This window comes from Stegostoma tigrinum, chromosome 6 (genome assembly GCF_030684315.1).
Source record: "Stegostoma tigrinum isolate sSteTig4 chromosome 6, sSteTig4.hap1, whole genome shotgun sequence".
NCBI lineage: Eukaryota > Metazoa > Chordata > Chondrichthyes > Orectolobiformes > Stegostomatidae > Stegostoma > Stegostoma tigrinum.
In genome coordinates, this window is record NC_081359.1 from 64,451,405 (window position 1) to 64,478,089 (window position 26,685).

Consider the following 26,685-nt stretch of genomic DNA (forward strand, 5'->3'; position numbering starts at 1 on the left):
AAGATTGGTAACTAAGGCTTGGAAGCTGATTACAGTATGTTTAACGTAATAGATATATGGTATCAAGCATTGAGCTGCTCACTTCAGGTACAACACATTCTTAAGAAATGACATCTTGGAAGATCTCTTCAAAACAAAAAACAACTGATCTCTGAAATAGATTCCATGGGAAGTAGAGATGTCCATTTCTATCAATGTAACTTGTATGCTTTTCATCAGAATGATTAGCATTTATTTTTTGCTTTGAGATTTCTATCCGAGCATGAGTATCAGTAAAATCATGATTTATGTGCAGTGCAAATGGCCAATTGCTGCAAATATTGAACAATTTAAAACCTAGAACTAATTTTTAAACCTGTAGTTATACAGTAGTGATTAAATGAACGTGCATTTAGATTCTTTTTCCATTCACGTCAGTTCATGGGGAGAAGTAAAACTTAGAATCAATACCTTTGGGAATTCTTTTTAGCTTAAAATTTAACCTTTGAATTCACTTTCATTTCAACTGTTTGCAGCTGGCTTGCTGACTCCTGATCCTCGTGTGAGAGAGCGGAAGAAGCCTGGTCAGGAGGGAGCCCGCAGGAAGTTCACATGGAAGAAACGTTAATCAGTGCCTTTTCCTGTGAAGCAACCCTGAGGTGGTTTGAAATCAGAAGCAGAACTTCAACAAGACCTGCAGTATGGACACCTGCTTAAACATATTTGAGGGCTTGCAAGATCATTATTGTCTCAGATCTCAATTTCCTGCACATGAGAACAAAGTCTACCTATGGTTTTATTTATCTACAGAAATTCTAGGAATGAATCCCTTAATCATTGTTTTAAAAAGTATTATTTTTATTATCAGACTGTAATGGTGTTTTTTGTGTATGCTGACAAAACAAGATATTCATTTCTTTTCCTGGTGACTTCAGGTGTTTAATTTTATATATTTGATACATTTGTTTACTAGTCTGCATGTTTTGTGTAGAAACCGCTAAGTTTCTATAATGAGCAACTAATCTGCAATATCACTTTTCACTTTGCGACAAGTTTACATCTGTTGTAACTGTGATAATCCTTGTGAGCACTTCTCAAACTTGTTCTCTTTCCCTTCCCTTTCTTTTTTAGAATAGGCATCACATTTTCTTCGTAAATCCAATAGCCTATCAGCCCTTTTAATTCCATTATTTGCATCATTGCTTTCACATTTGTTTAGTTTCCTTGAAAGGAAGAATTATTTTAATGTCATGCCTGATTTCTACTTGTATCAATTGTTTAATATTTGCTCCACTGCAACATTATATAAATCAAAACTTCTAATACAAACTGTCACACTCAGCTGTTACCATTTATAATCCCTGCAGGGATGCTGTTTGTATTAAGTGACTAAAATTCCTGTGACAGTTTTTTCTAGGGATTATAAGGTAGTACCTTTTTGGGCATTAAACTCAAGAACCAGAACGTGTTTTGAAGGATATCATCACACATTTATTTCTGCCAGCGAGACACTGGAAGCTATTATTTGTTAAATCTTGCCTTTTATTTGATATAGTGGACTTTCTTTGGGAACAGTCTCAAAAAGACATTTCCAGAGCAACCAGTGCAGAGACTTTCAATGCAGTCTTCATCTTTGTATTTATGGTGATAGTTTGATTTTTAAAGTTGTCAAAGCCATTTCATTGCTAGAGCCAGACTGTGTAAGTAAAAGCAGAACATGCTGGATGAATTCCCATTTTCTGTTTTCATTTTTCCAACATTCTCACTATTTTGTTTCTTTTCAAGTGTAAAAATAAATTTGGTCCCAGTGTTTCCTAACCAGGAACAACTTGTAGTACAATAAGTATTCATAGTTCTAGCTATCCATCTTTTAGACACTGACTTCAGCTCTCAGATGGCATACGTACAAGACCCACTTCAGAGACAAGAGCACGTAATACAGGAAGTCAGGGCACTTCACTGCACCTCCGAGGGAATAAAAGATCCCATGATCCCACGGAGCAATTATGAAGAGGTATTACGTAGAATGGCATGTGTAATCTAGGGATGATAACATTCTTACGATGTTGCAGTTATTTTTTTAGTAGTACAGAATATAGAGCAATAAGATGCTGTCAAAATAGGTTTGGCGAGCAGTGCATCATATAGTTAATGCACGGTACTGCCATAGGGGGTCTAGTAGTGGAAGTGCTCAGGTTTTGAGGTGGGATCTCTAAACCCATTCAGCTCTTTGAGATGAGAGTAATACAGCAGAGACAAGGCTAACATTCAGAGTTATCACATTCATCTAGAGAAAACTAGCCAGGCATTTCTTGTGTGCCATGATCATACCCAGCTCTTTCTGAAATTTATTTCAGCGTATCAAGAGTTAAGATTTGTGAGTCAAAACTTTCCCCTGTTAACATTGCAAAAAAAAGCAAATTTGTCATCTTCAGTATTTACCACAAGTAGCACCCCATTGCCACTGCTTCTGCCCCTTGGTCACATTCTTAATTTGAGCCAATTTTAGGAGTCTTCTGTTTGTTCCAGAATTGTCTTGACATCACCAAAGCCCCTTGCTTTCATTGTAATATTAATTTCTTCTGCCTTTGAAACTCTCATATCAAGTATGTTAATTCAGTCCTTGCTTTTCCTTTCTGGAATAATAGCTTGTCTATAATCCTTCCAGTCTTGCAATAAATCAGTGATTTGTCACTGCTGTTCTCATATGTTAACTGTTTTCTGGTTCCCAACCCTTTAAAGTCACTTCTGAATTAATGCTTTCAGTGGCCTAATTCTCTACGTACTGATTACAGTGCTATTACTTCTCCAGCCCCTGACTCTGTTCTTGTGTCAATTCCACTGAATTTCACTAAACCATTTGGTGACAAATTAATTATCTTTAACTTTTACCACATTAGTTTTACTCATTGGAACCCTTCATTAGAATCACTTGCTGATAGTAACAAAAATGTTCAAGATTTACTGTCCTTGAAGTCATGCTTTCCAAGTACTCAGCAGGATAGCTGGACGGAGCCAAAAGTAGAAGTAATTTTCTGTTGTCTAATATTTTTTCCCCTTGAAGATAAGAGTATAAGTTCATATTTCAAAGGAACTCTGTTGTTTAAACTGTATGGATGGCTAGAACATAAAGGCTTCCCACTAGATGTCAGTATACGCAACCAAATATCCTTTCAATAGCGTGAGTAAATCTTGTGGATTTCAGCAACAACAGTAATAAGCATTTTTGGTCATCTGACTATGTTCAGTCGTGCAAATCAAGGAGAAGGAAAATAATCTGCTCATTGAAGCTCATCTCCAATAGTAAAATTTGACCAGATAAAACTGGTATTTTAATCCAAACAGTAACTTTTGGCTATTTAAATGGAGCATTTGTTCTCCTCCCTGAATTACTGTGTTTACTATATGCTTTAATAACTCCTCTAACTTCTCTTGCTTGTATTCCAACAGTTTGTTTCCTTTTTAACATTGTTTCTTAGATCAGTATTGAACTCTTGTGTTGCTTTGGGAAGTTGATTTTTTTTATTCCGAATACAAAATGTTACACAATGGGATTTTAATTTTAAAAAAACTCTCCAAATGTGAAAAACCTGAAGTAGTGACTATCTTGAGAGACTTGGGGTCTATATAAATGATTTAAATATCGTGAAGAAGTGCAGACAGTAATCCAAAAGGCTAATGGAATGCTGATCTTTATCGTTCGAGGACCAGAATACCAGTGGGTAGACATGCTTCAGCTAAACAAAACACCAGTCTAACATCTAGAGCCATGCGGTTAGTCTGGACACCACATCTACAGAAGGGTTTAGTGACCTGGGAGGGAGTGCAGTATAGATTCATCATAATGATAACTCAATTCCAGGTGACAATGATTCTAGTTCTTGGGAACTAAATCTCCACACAGGTGCTCCTGTCATCGTTTCTGAAGCAAAAATGTGAAAGCAAAATAGGCCAGATTTTATAGTTTGTGACAAAGGGCTAGAGGTTGCTGTTGATTCCGAAGAAAGATACCCATAAACATCAAGCAATTTTTGAGGCCTGAATTTCACTTTTTCCAACTTTAATTTCAATTTGGTGGCAGCTGTAGGGAATCCCATCAAGCAGGCTAATGAGGTAATCATTGGAGAATTCTCACAGACAGCAAACCAGGAAGTGAAAAGCACAGCTTATACTTCACTTTTTAATCTAATTTTAGAGACCAAAGTGAAGTAGAAGCTGAAATATTGTAACTTTAAAAAACAATCTTTATGGGTTCTTTTGTCATCATAAAATATATTGCACTCCACAAACATAAAACTTATAGGATTTGAAAGTTTTGTTTAGCTGTAATCATGATGTAACATGTCATTCAAAGCATTTAATTTTCATTTAACAAAGCATGACTTTTTCAAGGGGCTTTTCAATGAAGCTAACAGCATAAAAAGTGGAGGTGCTGGTCAGATCGTGTAATTTCTAAAACTGCTATTTGTGAGTACTTCATGTGTGGATATTCAGGAAATTACTGACAAGGACTTTTGGATTTTCACATTTACCAGTGAATTTACCAATGGCAGAGCTTGCTTTTAGTTTCATAGTCACTGGCCAATGACAGTGGAACCTGATAGTTTCACTGTCCACACAGTTACAAAATCTCGTCAGAGTAAGCACTGTGGGAATTGTGGAAAGGTAGTGTTACAGACAATATTACACAGTAATTGGTATGGAACAAGTAAACCTGGAATATTAGAGATAGTGGGAACTGCAGATGCTGGAGAATTCCAAGATGACGGGATGTGAGGCTGGATGAACGCAGCGGGCCGGGCAGCGTCTCGGGGGCGCAGGGGCTGGCGTTTCGGGCCTGGACCCTTCATCAGAGAGGAGGGGTCTGGGCCCGAGGCGTCGGCTTTTGTGCTCCTGGGATGCTGCTTGGCCTGCTGTGTTCATCCAGCCTCACCTTTTGTTAACCTGGAATATTACTTTGATTTAAATTATGGGAATAACAAACAGGGACATGGGTTCAATCCAGCAAAGGCTAACTTTAGGACTAATAGTAATCAGTTCTTCATGTAGAATGGACAGTAAGGAAGAACAGTTAAAGGGATAACTCTGACTTTATTTAAGAAACAATTAGGTGCTGGACATCAGGGTACTCTGGATGAATAAACTAACGTCGGGGGTTGGGGTGGGAAATAAGTTCCTAAGTTCTAATTATTTTGCGCAGTTGTGATCTCTTGACTGAATGGTACAGCTACCCGAAGTTTAAAACATCTAAACTACTGGAGATATCGCCAATTAGCTTTAACATGTTAGCTTTTGAAATTATTCAGAAAATTGTTTCGGATTCCTCCGGTTTCTTGGATAATGTTAGCATGGACGTACATGGAATAGTGTAGGTTAGATGGGCTTGAGATCGGTATGACAGGTCAGCACAACATCGAGGGCCGAAGGGCCTGTACTGTGCTGTAATGTTCTATCTAATTCCAGGGGTTGTTAGCTATGAATTTATACAATTAATGAATGATTTGATTTAATTATTCAAGATATTAAGGAGAACAGGTAGCGTATAATGGGAAAAATACTATTTATTTGTTGGCTATGTAGAACGAGGAGAATAGACTTAACGCCAGACATTTAAAAGTAAAATTAAGAGACATGTTCCAGGAAGGATGATAGAGTTTTGGATCCCATCCCCAAATGATTGTTAATTTTAAAAGATTATACTGATTTTTGTTATCCTGGTATAGTGGGCAAAGTTGGAACAGGTCTCAGATCATCCATGATCTCAGAATAACAAACAGGCTCAATGGGTGAAACAGCTTACTCTATTTTACACCCTATTTTCAAAATAATTCTCCTATGTGAGAAAATGCAGTACCCAGAAAGAGAGAAAATATACATGGTTAATGCCATGCTAGGTCACAAATTTTATTTTCTATCTTGCCAATTTTGTCAATCATTATCCTTTCTTCTTATATATCTTAAGGAAGATACTTTTGTGAATGCCAGACATTCCACAGTACCTTGTTGAAATGGGCATTAAAAGGTGATGTTGCTTAGTTGAATTCAGCATGCAGCATTTGAATGACCTGCTGTGCACAATGAGGATCAAAGGCAAAACTCTCAAACGGCTGGAATTGTATCTGATTCTAAGATGACCATGGTTGTCCATAGCCAATCGTTGTATTTCCAGAATATCACTACAGGAGTTTCTGAGGGATATCCTCTTGGTCCGTTTTTCTTCAGTTGCTTCCTCAAACACATCCCTTCCAGAAGATCAAATGTGATCAATTCCACAGTGCTTAGCTCCATTCATACGAACTGTTTTGAAGCCGATCTACAAAGGTGCTTTGACGAATCTAGATTCTTTTCTAAATTAGATGACATTTGTATTTGACTATCAACCCTGTAGGCTCGAAAGAATTTCACCATTCTTTTCCAAATCCTTGAATGTTACTTACGAAACCATTTCCTTCTGTGACCTTGAGTGAAACAAATTTCCAAATCAGTACTAACATTAGAAAAATGTCATGGGCAACAAAATGGTGCATACAAATTATTTGTTGAAAGCAATTTTGGAAAATTAATGTCCTTCGTTTCTTAGGGTTTCTGTTCTTTGTTTCTTGCTCCTGACAGGATGGGAATGGTCAGCTGCTACTGTTCTTTTGTGGGGAGCTGAAACAATGGTTAAACAAACTGACATAGCTCAGTGCTCAACTATGCCATCATCACCAGTCTTACTCAGTAACTGTTCTCTTCTGTTTTTGTAAAATCACGCAAGAAAACTGGTCCAGACTCAATCTGACATCGCCAATATTGAAATGGCATATTAAATAGTATTCGAGTGGGATTGCAGTTTGCAAAGTGAAAATTAAAACCAAAATCTTTACAATGAATGTTAAATGGAAACAGTATTGATATCATTAAAATGCATAAGAATTTCTGTTTTAGTTTTTAGTTAGTGTGTTTTACAGTAATTGCCAGGAAATTCTTTGGATATGTCCTCTCGGTGTTGGTGTCGCTCTGGGTTTCTGCCAGACAGTGGCAATTTACGTTCATAAGCAGAGTTTTGCCCACACTTCGACTGAAGTAATGTTGGTGGAGTGGAAGCTGTTCTGAGAAATTCTCTTTCACGTTGGCATTAATGTGGTCCTAACTCTTGGTTTAAGGTGTGTTCTGTAGTCAAGATTCACGTAGTGATGGTCATTGTCATTTTTGGCGTAAACAGTAAACTTCTTTATCTCTGTTCTACACCACAAGCAAGTTTCTTTTCAATTGACTCTAATAATAAAAAAAATTGCAGTTGTTTAGCAAATTAGTGATTGCAACATGTGCTGTGGATGTAGTATACCCCTTCCCCTCAAAGGCCAACCAGTATTGCCTTTCATTACTGACCTGGCTCAAATTGGGACACAGAATCTGGTATTAATAGAATGGCTACAGTGCAGGCAGAAGCCATGTAGCCTGTTCCATGAGCACTTTGGCTGGTCCCATCCCTGTGTTTATTTTCCTCTTTACTTTGTTATCTGTCTAATTGTCTTAAAAGAGTAACAATTGAATCTGTGCAGAGCTGAGTCAAATCGGAGTATCAGATCTGAATCACTCACTGTATCTAAACTGTGTTCCTCATGCTGACATTGGTTCTATTGGCAATCACCATAAATCACTACTGTATTCGCAACCTTCTACTAGTGGAAGCAGTTTCTCTCTATCTAGGTTCCTTAAGATGATCACTGTCTCAATATAACTGAATATAGTGTGCAATGGTAATGTGCATAACCCAGAGGTTCAGGTTACTGCCCAAGAGGGAAGTGTTCTCTTTCACAGTGGCACCTGATGAAATTTAAGTTCAATTAGTTAATAAATTTGAAAATAAAAGCCTCCATTTACTCTCCATTTGGCATGGTGTAAATGGAATAGCTGGTAAATAAATATAACAATTCCACTGGGCAGCCATGAGACTATGGGGGTCATTAGCTGCAACTGAATTCAACTCCAATCAGTAACCTCATGGCCTGGTGTATTCTGCACCCATACTTAATGTCAAGCTAGGGATCAACTTGATTCAGTGAAGAGTGCAGGTGATCTTGTCAAGAGCAGCACCAGGCATATATGAACAAATGGTGTCAATACAGAACTACTTCCATATCAAGCAGGACAGTCAGCGTACAGTACAGCTATGTGATCCCACAACTGATGGTTCTGATTAAAGTTCCACAATTCTCCTGTGTCCAGTCATGAATGGTTTCTTTATTCTTTTGTGGCATGTGTGTCACTAGCTGCGTCATCATTCATTGCTGATCTTAATGGCCCTCTTAAAAGGTAGTAGTAAGCTGCCTTCTTCAATCACTGCAATTCATGTAGTGTAGGTACACATAGTGTATTTGTAGGAAGGCAGGATGTTTTCACAGTGACCATGAAGGGCCAGCAATATCATTCAAGTCAGGGTGGTGTGTGGCTTGGAGGGCAACTTTCAGGTAATGGTGTTCTATTGTACTGTGATGGTGATTGGTGAATGCCATGGTGATTTGCTGTAATTCATGTATACGATTCACATTACTGTCACTGTGCGTGAATGATGGAGGGGGTGAATGTTGAAGGTGTGGAATTGGTTCCAATCGCAGGATGTTTTGGATGAGTCAAGCTTCTTTCGTGTGTTGAAGCTGCACTCATCCAAGCTAATGGATAGTATTGTCAGTTCAGTAATTGATGTTGGACTTAAGAATAGGAGAGATTCTTCACTGGCATTAAATGTAAAGGATATTGCAAGGAAAAGGGAGTAATCTTTATTCTGATGGTGATAAGAACCTGGCCATTTGTCACACAAATGTAGAGAGAGAGAGAAAGACGCATTGATTTTTTTTGTCTAATAAACTATGTTCTTTTGTTAAAGTATTTTGGCAAAATCTTGCAATTTGTTCTGTGATCGATTGCCAAAGTAAAAAAAATTGCAGAAATAAAACCTGACTTATTGAGTCAGGCTTCATGTTGGGGTCTGACTTGCCCAGGACTAACATGAGCTAGAATCACAATAAGAGGGAGCCCTTGGTGGGATAGAATTTTGTTGAATACAGGAGGTATCTTTGATCTTTTTCTTTTAAAGAACTGAGTAAGTGGAGGTATTGAGCTTATAATGTTGTTGTGAGTTAAGTCAGAGTGGAGTGTCAGAATGATTTGACCCATGCTAAAAGGTTTCTAGAAGTTAAAAAAATGTAACCATGGATTATTTGATATCTTTGAAGCTACGCAGAAAGAGTTAGCAGATAAATTGAAGGTAGAATTTTTTTAAAAAGGATCTCATAAGGAAAAGATGCATTTAGAGATAAAAGGAGGGAAACCTACAACTGTCCGTCTTCTGTCCCACCTATCCGCTCCTCCTACCTGACAGCAATCCCCCCCCCCCCCCCCCCACTCCCTACCTGCACTCACCTATCGCCATCCCGCCTACATACCCTAGACCAACACACCCCCCTTTTTATTTCAGAGCTCCCTTCCCCTTCTCCCATTTCTGAAGAAGGGTCCCGACCCGAAACGTCAACTTTCCTGCTCCTTTGATGCTGCCTGTCCTGCTGTGTTCCTCCAGCTCCACACTGTTATCTCAGACTCCAGCATTGGCAGTTCTTACTATCTCCAAAGTTGAAACTGATAAGTGATCATCAAAATTTACTAAGATTTGGCTAGAAATGAATAAAAATAATAAATGGAAGCAAAAGAGCGGAAAAATGGAAAGGGTAGGGAGTGAACAGTGAATTGGAAATTGAAGCAAAAGAATAAAAAACTGGAAATAAGAAACCTTGATTTGGCAAGGAAGGAACAAGAAAAAATAACAAAAGGGAAATGTAATTTTTAAATCATTTTGAAATCTAAAGAGAGGGTAATCAGGCAACATGGCTAGAGAAAAGCTTAGTAAGAAAGAAAAGGTGGTAGATCAGAGGAAGGTTCTGATTCTGAAAAGAGATTTGATTTAAATTTGAAGAAGTGCTCACTGAGCCGGTGAGTTTGATTGCAAATGTTTTGTCACCCTACTAGGTAACATCGTCAGTGTGCCTCCGGTGAAGCATCGGTGTTCTGTCCCGCTTGTTACTTATATTCGTTGGTTTGCTGGGATGTTTGATGCCACTTCTGGTTTTGTTTCTCAGTGGTTTGTACGCAGGGTCTCATTCAATGTGTTTGTTGGAGTTCTGGTTGGAATAACAGGCCTCCAGGCATTTCCTGGCATGTCTCTGTTTGGCTGGTGCAATTATGGATGTATTGTCCCAGTCAAATTTGTGTCCCTCGTTGTCTGTGTGTAGTGGGACAAGTGAGAACTGGTCATCTTTTTGGTGGCTAGTTGGTGTTTGTGTATCTATATTGTTAGTTTTCTTCCAGTTTGGCCTATGTAGCATTTCTCACAGTCCTTGCTTGGTATTTTATATATTACCACGGTTTTGCTGGTTTTGGAGATGAGATCCTTTGTTTGTGCAGGCCAAATTGAAAGGTTCAAATTAATCCCTTCAATCTGTGCAGTTTAGATGTTTCAGATTCAGTAGAGGTCTACAATCACATCAGTCCAGAATACTAAGTTAATGAATAATATCAACACATTGCATTTGAGCAAACAATGTAATACATTAATCTAACCAACAGAATTAAGTAAATACAAAACAAAAGACACAAATGTATGCTTTCTACACCGACCTGACAAACTCCTGATGAAAGAATACATTAAATGAATACTAATCAGATACAGGATAGACTTTTGAATTAATCTGGATACCCATTTGTGAACAGGAAAACCTTGTTTCTTCACCGATACAGAACATATCAAAGTTCCCATTGACAATTGTCTGATTATTCTGGCCTGAAAATGGACTCTTCAAAACACTTCAAGTTTCTGCATTAATGGAAAGTGAGATCACTTTTAGACTAGTCTAATCTGCAGCTGATGTAGACCACAGCCTCACCATTCTCAGTCCGATACCCATATACACATACACACAACATGGTGCATGAATCCCTTATGTTATAGACACTCTGGGATTAGCCTCTTCTTAATTAAACTAGTTAAATAAACACAACACTATTACCAAATTATATTTTATGTGACCTGTCCTAACTACATAGGTCACTTTAAGATCGGAATTGACATTGTCTGGTCTTACCTCCAAGAACGGTAGGCCCCTATTCATTACTGTATCTGTAGCTCAAGGACAGATTCAGTTGATCAGATACTGGGGATAGTTCATCTATTACATTGCTGAAGCCATTTCTCACTGTTAGTAAATACTATTTTGAGATATGTATAGTTATTAAGAAATATTAGTAAAAATTAATAACAAAAAGAAGCATCTGTTCATCACTAGTTATTAATCACATTCTTCAATTGCAAATGTAATTGAAATGCTTCTTCTAATTAAGTTTATCAGTTTTTGAAATTAAATGTGTCACTGTAACAGTGCAAAAAGGCTCCTTTCAGGGAGAATGTTTCAATCCAGAAAATAATGTCTCTTTGCCTTCATTAGTCAAGAAAAACACACCTCTTTGTAAAATGCCTCTAAAAATGTCCAGATTAAGTGAGTGATTCTTATGTCTGAAATCTATGGACCCGAGTTCAGTTACAATCTTCTGCAGTATTTCGCTTTAGTATACTAATGTGTCAATGTCTACAGTGTCACAAGGCAGTTATCTGTATTTCAGGATTTTCTTGCAGGTGCTTCTCAGTTTCTTAGTCTGACATGAATAAATGGTGAACAAGCAACAAAAAGACTCTGGGAAAACTGAACAGGTCAGACAGCCTCTGTGTACAGGAGCAGAATTAATGTATCAGGTCAACCACCTTTCATTGGACATGGGGTGAGGTAAGAATTAGTTACAGACAAAAAAAACTGCAGATGCTGGAATCTAAGGTAGACAAACAGGAGGCTGGAAGAACACAACAGGCCAGGCAGCATCTGGAGGAAATGTTTTGGGTATTACCCTTATTCAACTTTCCGGAGAGAGAAGTGTTTCTGGAGGTTTCAAAGGTGTTGTAAGTATAGAAGGTGGGTCTGAATTTTTCGAGGGTTCAGAATGTACCTGTTGGCCTTGAGGGATGAGATGGTGGAGAAGACAGAAGCTGAGGAAGGCTGTGTGCCTATGGGTTTGCCTGTAGTGGGTTTGTTTCATATCGTGGGTGAAGGGCTGAAGACCTCACAGCAGTGTGGCAGTGAGAAAGGAACTCACAGATCGTGTCTGATGGAGGCAAGGAACTGCTGCAACGTGAGCATTCTTTGAAGAGACTTCACAGTGGTAAAACTCGGCAGCATCTGGTGTAAAGAAATCAATGATTACTTGAGTTCTCCTTTCCTCCAGATGCTGCCTGGTTTGATGTGTTTTGAACCAGAATTGAATGGGTATACTAATCAGAAAAGACTGAAACGGGATGAGACTCTTTTCTCTGGAAACGGGAAGCCTGATGAGTAATAAAATCACCAGTCAGATCCAACAAGGAATCCACGAGATAATCGTTTACCCGATGAGTTGTTGGCAAACGAAACAGTTGAGCTAATGCACAGATAATTGTATGGACCCGAAACAGTTAACTCTGTTTCTCCGGATAGATACTTCCTGACCTGTTGAGCTTTTTAAGCTTTTTTTAAATTTCAGATTTCTTGAGTATCCGCAGTAGTTTGTTTGTTTTTAGTGTGAGTGAATGAATGAATTCATGTTTGGGTGGGGGTTGCGCTCGATGAAAGTATTTTTTTTCCTTACTCTTCCCCCATAAAGCCAGCCGTGACTGTGGAAGCTATGTTTCCATTGAGCATCTCGGAAGTTTCGAGAGGCAGAAAATGACCATCAAATCCCGCAGACGCCGAGAATAACATTGCCCACCTCCCCCCGCCCAGGCTAAAGGCTCGCCGCCCGCTGGGAACACACAGTTGCTTCCGCTTCGCTGGCCCAGCTGGTGGTTGCACAGCATTGTTGTGGCAGACTTTCCACTGCATTCAGCCTCCCTTCTCCCACATTCGCACCAATGACCTGAGCAAAGTGCTCTTTTTCGTCTCTCTGACAACCACAGCGGAACCATTGGTGCACAAACTAGCTCCCTATCCTGGTTGGCTGTGGTAACTCTTCATTTAGATTAGTCGCATCGATACTCGTTTTTCGTGTATTCTACATTCCTCTACTTATCTAGTTTTCATATGGATTGTTTTGTTTATTTGCGGAAACGCTGTGAGCCTATTTTGTCCTTTAGGTGGTCGTGACCGAGAAGACAAATCGAAGGTATTTCAATGTCCATCCTGTGTGTGTGACTTGTGCATTCTCGTGTAAACCTCTACGCGTTCTTCAGTTGCTACATGTTGAGTGAAGGAGAATGGAGTTTTGATTTTTCCCTTTCTGCAAAGGGTGCCAGTAAGACGAGAGCGGTGTGAGGCAGTTTCAACTGGCTTGCAGCTGGGGTCTGGTCTGCCAGCCTTAGCACTGAACTGATTTCATGTAGGTAAAAGCCCAAAGAACTGCGGATGCTGTAAATCAGGAACAAACAGAGAAGCTCAGCAGGTCTGGTAGCATCTGTGAAGAAAAGAAAATCAGACATAACGTTTCGGGTCCGGTGACCCTTCCCTCAGAACTTTGGAGCAATTACCCATACCAGTTCTGAGCAAAGTGTTGCTTCATGCCTGAACGGTCTTATGTTTCCTAAAATCAGAAATTGCTGGAACTACTCGGCATGTCAGGCGATGTCTGTACGGAGTTAATGGCAGAGTTCATATTCACACCTGCTGAACATTTGCAGCATTTTCAGTTTTTATTTAAGATTTTCAGGATTCTGGGTGTTTTGCTTTTGCCTCATTATGTAATTGTAAAGTAACGCCATCGTTAATTAAAGATGTATTGTCATTGAGCAATATTTCCAAACCTTTTTCTAGCGGTCTTTTACATATAAATTAATATAATCCTCTGACAGGATTCACATTACTAATAATCTGCATAATTTGTGTTTTTATCACAACACGTTGAAAAGTTGCATTGTCAAAATTCTTCAGGAAATATTTCATCTAACTGGTCAAGCCCTGTACCTGACATTTCATAATTAGCTACCTCGGATTGTTCCAGTACTAAAGTTGTCTGCAAAAAAAACGTGTGAAGGTTTTTTTGGTTTTTTTTATATGGTGGTTTGCAACATGATGCATGCAGGATAGCTAAACGTCAAAATCTTTCTTAAAGAAATAAGATTGTATCAAATACAGCTACTAGAGCGCAAACAAACCTCTAATGTTTTGTACTGAAAACGAAAATGCTGGAAATCGTTGCAGCTGAGGCAGCATCCTTGGACCGATCAAGCTAATGCTTTGAGTCTAGATGACTTCTCATCAGAGCTGCAAACTAACATTTCATTAGAGCTTTTCTCTCTGGAACGGATGCTGCCTGACTTGCTGTGATTTTCAGCATTTTTTTTGTTTTCAGTACAGATTCCAGCATCTGCAGTAATTTGCTGCTGTAACATGTTTAGATTGTATGCAGGATTCCTCTGCGTGTCACTTACCTTCACAAAATGGAAGCTCAAAAAGCAAACAATGAGGAAGGAACATGATGAACTGTAACTTGGGAATTTGGTAAAAATGGGGATGACAGGTGGAGGAGGAGGGAAGTGTCACTTTTTGGTTTTTCAGTAGTTGGTGAGTATTCGAAGATATTAATTAGCTAAGCAGGTTGGTGAACTTTTAAATTATTCTCAATGGGGGCAATAGTTTAAACTGGTACTGAGGAGAAGTAAGAATTGCATTAAACTTATCGCATGACTTGTTAAAGTACTTGGAAAAGCTCAGCAGGTCTGGCAGTTAACGTTTTGTGTCCAGTGACCCTTCCTCAGACAATAACTCTGATTTTTCTTCACAGATGCTGCCAGACCTACTGAGCTTTTCTAGCAACTTCTGTTTTTTTGTTCTTGATTTACAGCATCCGCAGTTCTTTCGATTTTTCGTTTTGTTAAAGTAACTAAAGTAACTACAGACAATAATTTGAGAGGGATTTCTAAGCTGAACTCATTTAGTTAAATATAACACAGAATTAACTTGGCAATGGAGGTGGTGTATTGGGGCTCCAGCACCTTGGAGCTAGGCAAGGACATCTCCAGCAGCTTGAAGAACTGCAGCTCCGGGTTGATGAGTTAGAGTCCAGGATTTAGATCCTATGATGTATCAAAGGGAATGGGAATTACCTGGACACTTGTTCCAAGGGACAGTCATACCACTTAGTTTACATCCATCTGATTTAGTCTGTGGAAGAAGAGATGGAAATGATGTTGAGTGAGATAGATCAAGAACCTTGAAGACTATGTGACCGAGATTGCAGGGAGGTGAGCAAATAAATAAAATGTCATTTTTAGTGGTGGAGTAGAAATGAATGTTATTGTAACAAGAAAGAGTATAGTTTGGCTGTGTTCATCCAGCTTCACACTTTGTTATCTTGGATTCTCCAGCATCTGTAGTTCGCATTATCACTGATTTACGATTTTAACCTCACTGGGAAGCCTCTTCCAGGGATGCCGAACCTGAAGAAGTTACCCTCCTCCCTCCGGACCAACCTCGGGGAATCTCTCGCCCACTGCAACTCTCTTGTCTTTTTTTCTCTCCATCTTTGGTCCGCATCCCCCTCTCTCCCTATTCATTCCAGTTCCCTCTCCCCATCTCCCTCTCTGATGAAGGGTCTAGGCCCGAAACGTCAGCTTTTGTGCTCCTGTGATGCTGCTTGGCCTGCTGTGTTCATCCAGCTTCACACCTTGTTATCTTAGTTTGGGGATAGGTATGTATCTCTGTAGTTCTGAGTTGCAGCAGCTGTTTGCCTGCTTAGGGTTAAAGACACCTTCAGGCCAGAGCGGAACTAAGAGTTGGAAAGAAAAGATCTACATGTTGTGGTGAATTTGAGTATGACTGACATTGCTACTAAGAGCATACAGACATGAGAGAATTCAAGCAAGTATGGTCAGAGCAGGAAAATTGTCTTCAAGTGAACAGGTGATGAAGGGAGGTTTGGATATCCAAAGAAATAGAGAGTAACTATAGGGATTCATAAGAGTAAAAAAAAAATTTAATATCAGGAGAGAAAAAGTACTGGAGAAAGTCAAGGAATTAAAATCTGACACATCCCTAGGACCTAATGGACTTCATCCCAACATTCTAAAAGATGTGATTGTTGAGATCATGGATGTGTTGTGGGACTCAAAGTCAGGTCTGTGCAATGAATAAGGCCCGAAATCACCCCAGTCCAACACCAGCACCTTCACATTATGCAATGGATAATAGTAAAAGGCACTTTATCTGAATGTGTAGAGGTTCCACAATAACGTGGACTTGCGGCACGAATCGAGATAGATAATTTAGGTCTAATTGCTATTACAATGTTATAGTTATAAACAAAACAAGATTAGAAAATAAACATTCCAGATGGTCTTCAAAACAGACAGAATGGAAAAGGTGAACACATAACCCTGATAATAAAGGAAAGCATAAAGTAACCAGCGAATAAGGATCATGGCCAAGAAAATCAGTAAATTCAATAACTATGAGTGGAGATTATGAATAGAAAACATCAGGAAATGTTGGTGGGGATAGTTTGTAGACCACACTTTAATATAGCTTTAACAGGGAGTTGTTGGAGTTTGCAACAAACATAATGCAGTAGTTGTACGAGACTTGCATTTCGTACAGACTAGTTAAATTTTAAAAAGTGAATTAGTAGATGAGTTTGTATAACAGTTTTATAGCAATTTCCTAGCGAAATATGTTGTGCCAGCAATTGGTTAGTGCAATTTTAAATCTAATATTATGCGGTGAGACTGAATTTACTGGTATTAGTAAAGGATCTACAGGGAAATAGTGAACATAGAGACCACTCTCTCCGTGACTCCCTTGTCCGCTCCACACTCCTCTCCAACCCCACCACACCCGGCACACCCGGCACTTTCCCCTGCAACCGCAGGAAATGCTACGCTTGCCCCCACACCACCTCCCTCACCCCTGTCCCAGGCCCCAAGATGACTTTCCATATTAAGCAGAGGTTCACCTGCACATCTGCCAATGTGGTATACTGTATCCATTGTACCCGGTGTGCCTTCCTGTACATTGGGAAAACCAAGCGGAGGCTTGGGGACCGCTTTGCAGAACACCTCCGCTCGGTTCGCAATAAACAACTGCACCTCCCAGTACAAACCATTTCCACTCCCCCTCCCATTCTCTAGATGACATGTCCATCATGGGCCTCCTGCAGTGCCACAATGATGCCACCCGAAGGTTGCAGGAACAGCAACTCATATTCTGCCTGGGAACCCTGCAGCGTAATGGTATCAATGTGGACTTCACCAGTTTCAAAATCTCCCCTTCCCCCACTGCATCCCACAACCAGCCCAGCTCTTCCCCCCCCCCCCCCACTGCATCCCAAAACCAGCCCAGCCTGTCCCCGCCTCCCTAACCTGTTCTTCCTCTCACCCATCCCTTTCTCCCACCCCAAGCCACACCTCCATCTCCTACCTACTAACCTCATCCCACCTCCTTGACCTGTCTGTCTTCCCTGGACTGACCTATCCCCTCCCTACCTCCCCACTTATACTCTCCTCTCCACCTATCTTCTTTTCTCTCCGTCTTTGGTCCGCCTCCCCCTCTCTCCCTATTTATTCCAGAACCCTCACCCCATCCCCCTCTCTGATGAAGGGTCTAGGCCCAAAACCTCAGCTTTTGGAAATGTTTTGCCCTCCTTTCACTATCATTGGGTCAAAATCCCGGAATTCCCTCTTGAAAGGCAGCTCACTGTCATCTTTTCAAGGGCAACTAGGGACGGGCAAGAAATGCTGGACAGCCAGCAACACCCACATCCCACACTTGAATTTAAAACAACATTTTTGTTAGGTGATGCAGTCATGTAATAACAATACAATCTACGTTTGCTTTGCTATTAAGAGTATTTGCACTTGTGCAGAAGCAGAATTAGAAGGACTCCTCGATATCCTCAATAATTATCAATCTTCCCTTAAATTTAAAGCGACTATATACGAGGCAAGCGCTAATTCCTTAGATATGAGGGGATTTAAGTTAGCACAAGATAGCATACATTAAGTTAGTAACAGCATTTTTCAAAAGAGCTGACACACGTCTTTATACAAAATCCATCAGCCCAAACATAGATCAGCACAGATTGATGAGGTTACAGCTAAATGTATTTCCATCACTTATGTACCAAGCTGGAAGATTTTCACCTGCCAGTACTACCCATTTTATTGTGTCTCTGCATATAAATTTTACAATTGATGCAGTGCTCGTTACAAGAGCACCTACTGCATTTGCCTCATATACTAACCTCTGCACCGATGCAATTTTAAGAGAGCAAAGAACAGTACAGGAATAGGCCTTTGGCCCTCCAAGCCTGCACTGACATGCTGCCCATCACAACTAAAACCCTCTACCCTTCCAGGGAGCGTATCCCACTATTCCCATCCTATTCATATATTTGTCAGGAGATTAGAGATTTACCATTTATTTACAAGGAATTCATTACAACATTCAAGTTCTGTAGCTCCCAGTTAACTGAACATACTTTTGTTGACATGTTTAAGACTATTCTCTCTGCTTTACAGCCTCCCCGCTCCCAGTCTTTGCAGGCTCTTTCTTTCCGCTTACCTTGTAGCTACTGTTTCTTCTACCCTGTGCCTTGTAAACACAAAGTGTTGCTTCCTTGCAGCCTTTCTCTGTTGCCTCTCACTGCAGCCTCCTTCTCCCCTTGAAGCACAGCAGCCTTCATCTCTTTACCGCTTACAGCTTCCCAACTTTGTGCCGTCCTTCTTTCCTCAAAACGTCTTGCAGTCGTCTTCTCCACCTTTTAGCCTCATTCCTCCTACAACCCCTCTTGCAGGCTGCATGTTCCCATCCAGCTCACTGACAATGACTCCGCCCCCACAGCTCTAGTAAACTGCAAACCTGACAGGACAACCCATCCTTCCATCCCCACTCCACACCTTCCAATTTTCTAGCCTCAGCAAACAATGCCCCTTCAGCTCCTAACAGATGGTAATAACCCCTATCCCAGGCCTGGCTTTGATTAAAAAGGCCCCCTTTACAGGCCCTCAGCAAACAGTAAATCTCTCCTTAAGAGATTCCGTCATCATTAATTTACCTAAAGGTTCATCACCAGCAAGCGCAGCAAAATACAGTCTCTGATTTGAGAGCTACCTACTGTTGCTTTCAACTCTTCATGGGGGCAACTTTTCTCCCAAGGTCTCCCGAGGACAATTTCGAGGGTGAATTCAGCTGGTATTCTCACATGTTCTGAATGCTCATGCTGAGTATGACAATCGAAAGTATTTAAGTAACGAGCAAATGGCCACCAAAAATTGATAGAAAGGGAAGAAAATAGAATATGAGAGTGATTAAGCAGAAATATTTAAACAAATTGTGTGAGCTTCAACTAGTAAACAAAATAGAATGTCGCTGAAATAATTTTTTTTTGTCTCTGAAGCAGAGACAGGTGAAATTTTCCAGTGAAATAAGGGAATGGCCGAATCATTGAACAATATTTTGTGCCTGTCTTCACGGTAGATGTCACACGTTACATTGGATGCAGAAAGAAAGGTTAATCTAGGGGCTAATAAGAGTACAGAAGTTAATGCAGTTAATATCAATGGAGAAAAAGTGCTGGGGAGACTCATGGAACTAAAACCCAACAAATCTCCAATTCCTAATGGCCTACGTCCTTACGTTCCAAAAGTGACAGCTGCAGAGTTTGTAAATACACTTGCTCTAATTTCACAAAATTCTGGAATGTTCCCAACAAATTTAAAATGTGACACTGCTGCTCCATAAAAAAAGGGCAGGATAAAACATTGAACCGTGTGCCAGTTATCAATCATTGGAAATGTACTGGCATCATTAAGGAAGCCTTAATAATACACTTGGGAAAGCCTAGTTTGATTAGAAAAGTCAGAGTTTTACAAAAGGAAAACTTTGTTTGATAAATGTATTAGAGTGCTTCGAAAATACAAGAATTTTGGCAGATAAAGAGGAACCAGTAGATGTGATAAACATTGATATCCAAAAGGCATTCAGTAAGGTGCCACACAAAAGATTAAAACAGAAGTTAAGAGTTCATGGAGTTGGTGATGCTGTAGTAGCAAGAATTGCTTAATGGACAGAAAGCAAAGAGCGTACAGAATTGTGGTATTTTAAAGTTGGCACAATGTGACTAACAGATTACCACAAGATTAGTGCTGAGACCAAAACTTTTTATGATCTTTATTAAAACTTAAATGAAGACCCCCAGAGTAACTTATTTGCTGATGATATAAAACCAGGTAGAAATGCAAACCGTGTGGAGGTCACAAAGAAGTATAGCCAAGTGAATCAGCAACAAGGTGAAACATGGAGTTTGATATAGGGACGTGTATGTTTTCATCGTAGAAATAGAATTTTTTAAAAGTGTGAAACTTGTAAATGTTAATGTTTAGATGGATTTGAGGAGCGCTTTTACGAGGAACGCAGAAAAAAAGTTGGCATGCAGGTAAGACAAACAACGCAGGTGTTATGTTGACTTTTATTGCAATGTGATTTGAGTATGAGAGTAAGGAATTCTTACTGCAAGTGTTCTTCAGACCAAATCTGAAGGGGTCAATCATTTTGGACTGAGATAAAGAGATATTTCCTCACTCAAAATATTTGGAATTCTCTATACCAGAAGGTTATGGGTGTTGAATATATTTAACGCAGTGGTAGGCGGAGGCTTGAGTGGGTATAAGTGGAAAGGAGTTAGAGCACAAAATCAACTCTGACAATATTGAATTGTGAAGCAGGCTGTGTGGTCTCCTGCTTCTGTTTCTTGTTTATTATGTTCTTCATAGAGGCATAGCATTCTTGCAGTGCAGAAGCAAGCTATTTGGCCCTTCGAGTCCACGCTGACCCTCCAAAGAGCATCCTACCCAGACCCACCCCCTACCCTAACCCTGTAACCTTGCATTTCCCATGGCTAATCCACCTAGCCTGCACCTTTGGACTGGTTATTCCGTTCAGAAAGCACATAATATCAACCATGACAATTTATTTTATACATTCAAGGGATGTAGATATTTCTGGCTAGGCCAGCATTTACTACTCATCCCTAGTTGTCCATGAGAAGATGAAGGTGAGCTGACGACTTGAACTCCTGCAGTCCATTTTATCTAAGTACACTCACAGTGCCACTAGGGAGGACATTCCAAGACTTTAATCAACATTGAAGGAACAGAGATACATTTCCAAGTCATAGTGGCAAGTGACTTGGAGGGGAACCTGCAGGTAGCATTGTTTCCATGTATCTGTTGCTGCTGTCCTTCTAGATGATAGTGGTCCTCACTTGGAATGTACTGTCGAAGGGGTCTTGGTGATTTTCTACAATGTAGCTTGCAGATGGTAAACACTGCCGCTACTAAGTGTCAGTGGTGAAGGGGGTGAACACTTGTGGATGTGGTGCCGATCAAGCAGGCTGCCTTGTCCTAGATGGTGTAAAAGATTCTAGAGTTATATTGGAGTTGCAGTCATCCCGGCAAGTGGTGAGTATATTATCACATGCCTGGCCTGTGCCTTATAGATGGTGGGCATGTCTTGGGGAGACAGGAGGTGAGTTATTCACAGTATTCCTAGCCTCTATTTCATAACAGTCTAAATTATCAGAACAGATGTTATATTAAATGGCATTTGTTATAGAAATAAGATAAAAGTAAGATATTGTGCACTTCAATACAGATTTAAAGTCTGAGAAAAATTCACGAAGAATGAAACATTATACCAGTCAAATGTAACAGCTGTGAATCATTCTGTAGCACTCATTTGTAAGTCAGAAGATTGATGTCAGAACGCTGTGGTTTGAAGTTTCACTCTGGAGATTTGAATGCACAATCCTGGCTGGCTATTTCAGTGCAATATTGAGTAGTATTAAACTATCAGCGATGCCGTCAATCTGATAAGATATTCAACTGAAGTTTTTGTCTGGTCTTCTGGGTGAATATAAATTATCATCACACCATTCATGGCATCGTGGTATATAATTGGAAAGAAGCGGTCCCGAGTTGTCTTCCACGTTGAGTCCAAATCCCGTGAAGTCTCATGGTTCCAGATCTAATGTGGAAAAGGAAACCTCTTACTGGTGACCACTTGCTGCCATCCCTTATCGGACAAAGTCGTAGCTTCCACATCAAGCACCTCTCGGAAGATGCACTAAGAGCAGTAAGAACACAGAATATGCTAGTGGCTGAGCACTGCCACTAGTGAGGGTAGTGCTACGAGTGACTAAGCCCTGAAAGACATATCACCTGCTACAGGCCGCTGCTAAATGCTAAGAGAACCGATATGATGAAAAAACCTACTTGACCTCATCCTCACCAGTCTACTGTTGCACATGCATCTGTCCTTGACAGTATTGGTAGGCACTTGCATGAGATGAATAGTCTACTCCCACTCTTAACTCTTGCGTTCTTGTGACTATAACTGTCCACGGATGTGGATCTTCCCCTGTTATTTAGCAATGCTGGAATGGCTATGAAAAGACAACTTATTCATGAATGCCATTGTTAAAAAAAAGAAATCTGCCATCTTTAACTGGTCAGCTCCACAGGTGATTGTAGTTCTAAACTAATGCAATTGATGTGTTAACCTGTCATCTGGAGTAATCTAATCGCTTAGTTGTATCAAAGCATTTAAAAATGGTCCAAGGAAGTGCCCCAGTTTAACTTTCTCAAGTCAGCCACAGATGAGCATTTGGACTTATTAGGAAATAAACAATTTGATTCTGAAGCAGATATGGAATATTATCCTTGTATAAATTGCCTAACTGTAATGTAAGCTTTGGTAAGATATATCAAAACTAATACACTGCATGTTCTTTTTCTCCATGTTCTGAAATCCTGTTTTCAAGGCTGTCTGTTAGAGAAAGCTAACAGCTCAATGTAAGCAATTATCTGTAAAACCTATAGACACAATCACCAGGAATTTCCTTGGCAATATTTCTGATCTTTGATTAATGGACTGAAGTAATGGTAGTTCTTCAGGAATTCCCAGTTGAACCCCTTCAGTATGGCTACATGGAGAATGTTAATAATCCCCACAAATAAACAATTTCAGGGTTTGGATATTGTAACCAAGTGAAAGACACTCCTCCATCAATTTCAACCACATGCATTTCACACTGGATCAAAACTTTAGTAACTTAGAATTTTCGGATCAGAGGCTGCAGCATGTGGTTACAGATGTCTATGTATAATGTTGATTCTTTAAAGAAAAAAGTTGTGAAAATACAGGGACCTTAAAGCACTTTAATCAAAAACCATGTGTATTTGTCTTCCTCCTCTTCATTTCCACATGCTGTCATTCATTGATGTTGGCTGTTGGCAACATATCAGCTTCCATATGACACTTGGCTTTAACTCTCCATCACTTCATTCACTCTAGTTCCCTGAAAGTGGAGCCATCGGTAGACAGGGTGGTGAAAAAGGCATTTGGCACACTTGCCTTCATTGGTCTGAACATTCAGTGTGGGAGTTGGGATGTCACATTCCAGCCATACAGGCCTATGGTGAGGCCACTTTTCTAAATACTGCGTACAATTCTGGTTGCCCTCCTGTAGCAAAGGTGTTGTTAAACTTGAGAGGGTGTAGGAAAGATTTACAAGGATGTTGCTGGGACTGGAACATTTGAGTTCTAAGAGAGGCTGGATAGGCCAGAACCTTTTCCCCTGGAGCGTCACAAGCTGAAGGGTGACCTTATAGAGGTTTATAAAATCGTAAGGGACGTGGATAGGGTAAATAGCCAAGGTCTTCAAGGTAGGTGAGTACAAAACAAGAAGGAATAGGTTTAAGTGAGAGGGAAAGATTCAGAAAGGACCTGAGAGGCAACATTTTCTCGCAGAGGTGGTACGTGTATGGAATGAGCTGCCAGAGGAAGTTGTGGAGGTGGGTACAATTACAAATGCTGGCAATTAAAAGACATTTGGATGAGTACATGAATGGGAAGTGTTAAGAGGGATATGGACCAAATGTGGGCAAATAAGATTAGGTCAAGTTGGGATATCTGATTGGTGTGGATAAGATGTATGATTCTTTTATCGTACAGTCATCTTATTCTGTCCAATTGCCCGTCTAACAATAAGGATTGGACTATTGAAAACTTCTTGAACTGAGCATTGCCAAAATCAAAGCCATTGTTTTTACCCTTCCGTGAACTCCATACCCTGGTCACTGGCATCATGATTGTGCAAAGCTTTGACACCCTGCTGAACCACAGCTGAGTTATAAGTCAAACATCTTTCTATTGCTAATACTACTTATTTCCATCTCTGTTGCTTCCACAGCTCCTTCACTGGTGAAATGGTATTGACATTTTGCTCTCTCCCTGCCTGTACACCACCACTTGTGAAGGATTGGCGTCTTTGCTTGACATTATTGAGGGTTACCTCAGCATCGACAGAAATAAGAATATTCCTCAGCATTTCGGTGAATCTGAGCCTTCTATTGCTTTGTCAAATCCAAAATGCACATTAGCCACATTTCAGCCAACTCTGTAAAGCCAGTGCAATTCCAAGTGGCCCTGAGGGTTAATCAAACTTTTATTGGCCATCCCTAGTGATTGTGTGTAAATATTGTACCAGGTTCAGTGAATAGGTGCTGCTGCATTACTCCTGTTGACCTTACTGCTTAGATAGTGCTCCATCTCCTTAATCATCTCCAAGTTCTTTGTTAGTTCAGCAATTGCTTCTGTCTCATTTCATTACATTTCTAACATTTGAGTCTCCTTGATATTGCCCAATTGTGACACACAGATGTCTGAAATAAGAATGGAAATAGATCCTTTGGCTTCCAAGCCTGTTTCACCATTCAAAAAGATCATGGTTGATTTGTTTGTGTTTTAAATCCACTCCCATTTATCCTGGTACCTCTGGATTCCCCGCCTAACAAGAATCTATCTGGGACATCTTGGGTTAGGTTGACAACAGACTTCCTGAATGAGAGATATCATTTGGTTTGCTGACCTGCCTGCCAGTTAATTGATGAACAGCCTCACTGTGCATTCCACAGATTGCACCTTGCTGTGCTCGCAGTTGCTTCACTGTCAATCTGGCTTTGTTTTCTTTTACCCTTTTGACTAGGCAATTACACCCTTGCATCATCTGGAACCAATAGTGAGAACTAAAATTAACTGAGCTGTTTCAATGTAGGATTATGTCCACCTCTCCCCTCCCTCATCCACCCACCAGCAACATCACAACACGACTGCAGCATTTCCAATATTGCATCTATTTTATTGGCAATTCTCAATTCCATTGTCTAATTCTTTCCCATCAAATTTTAAATTTTTGCTATAATTATCTGGTGTCAAGTCAAAAGCCCCAGTAATTGCTTATTTTGGAACATCACAATCTGTAATCTATAATGAATCTCTGCATGAAAACTCAGTACTTATTTATTTATCGCAAAATGATCGTGCCAGCTTTTTTGCACTAAATTGTCCATCTCCACCATTTAAAATGCCTTACCACAGACATCCTGCGAGAAAGAAAGATGTTTAAAAAGTGACTTCTGTGACCTCAGGACATTCCAGATCCTTCACCAAAAATGAAGTATTTTTAAGTGTATTTACTAATAATAAGGTAAGAAATGCAACAGCCAATTAATACTCAATAAGCTCACACTAACAGCAATGAAATAATCGATCATCAGTTTTAGGTGTTAGTTGAGAGATGCAAATGTTGGCTGTTGTGGTGCAGAGGTAGAGTCCCAGCCCCTGGACCAGGAGGCCTGGGTTCAGGTCCCACCTGCTGTAGAGGTGTGCAATAACAGCTCTGAACAAGTTGATTTGGAAAAGGTAGGGTAAATTGAGTCAAGTTGACTTGAGGCTCTTGTGGCAGGGTGGTAATATCCCTTGCATTGAATCAGAAGTCCAGGTTCAAGTCCCATCTGTCTGAGGGTATATGGATCAGACCAAGCGCCTCAAAATATGTTAAGAAGGTGTCCCAGACCCTAACTTCTTCATATTTTAAAAGTAAATATATGTTGCTGTGTTTTAGATGCAGTTCAACGGTCAAACTACTTGACGTTAAGCAAAGATAATGGGAACTGCAGATGCTGGAGAATTCCAAGATAATAAAATATGAGGCTGGATGAACACAGCAGGCCAAGCAGCATCCCAGGAGCACAAAAGCTGACGTTTCGGGCCTAGACCCTTCACCTGATGAAGGGTCTAGGCCCGAAACGTCAGCTTTTGTGCTCCTGGGATGCTGCTTGGCCTGCTGTGTTCATCCAGCCTCACATTTTATTATCTTGACGTTAAGCAAACACAGTTTATTCAAACACGATAGCAAAAATACAACACAAGAAAGAGAAACTTGGAATGACTTTACACAATTGGAAAGCTTAATAAAGAAATGTTACTAATAAACAATAACTGTTCCAATTTGGTAACATCCCATCAACACACCCTTGGCAAAAAGGCAAATTCAGACAAGAGATTGCCTACTATATGAGTCACATGTGAGACAGAGAACCCCCAGCTTTTGACTAATCTGAGAGAAAGAATGGCTTCCAAGACCCCACCAGCAACTGCTGAAAGCTAACTAAAGATCCTGGATCTGTGAGAGCTTGACTACACCCATTCAGGCTGCTTTAATTGTTCCAACTTTAACAAAATAAACTCAAGGCATCCAAAATTATTTATCTTCTCATAGGAGCACCTGTCCCGTAATCTCTCTCTAAAAGAAACCAGGACA

At 40.1% G+C, this 26,685-nt stretch overlaps 2 protein-coding genes across 6 annotated transcripts in view; both read left to right on the plus strand.

The window, feature by feature from the left end:
* mrps9 (mitochondrial ribosomal protein S9) overlaps positions 1 to 2,673 on the plus strand; it is an 80,261-nt gene extending 77,588 nt beyond the window's left edge. For both annotated transcript variants that reach the window (XM_059646606.1, XM_059646605.1), the window contains one exon: positions 516 to 2,673. In XM_059646606.1, the coding sequence (XP_059502589.1) occupies positions 516 to 607 (92 nt within the window). In that variant the 3' untranslated portion in view covers positions 608 to 2,673. The remainder of the gene's footprint in view (positions 1 to 515) is intronic.
* Positions 2,674 to 12,812: 10,139 nt separating this feature from the next.
* gpr45 (G protein-coupled receptor 45) overlaps positions 12,813 to 26,685 on the plus strand; it is a 62,166-nt gene continuing 48,293 nt past the window's right edge. For 2 of the 4 annotated variants that reach the window (XM_048533122.2, XM_048533124.2), the window contains exons 1-2: positions 12,813 to 13,197; positions 20,405 to 20,457. The gene's annotated coding sequence lies outside the window, so the exon portion shown is untranslated. The remainder of the gene's footprint in view (positions 13,198 to 20,404; positions 20,458 to 26,685) is intronic. The other 2 variants (XM_048533121.2, XM_048533123.2) reach the window with 1 other exon arrangement.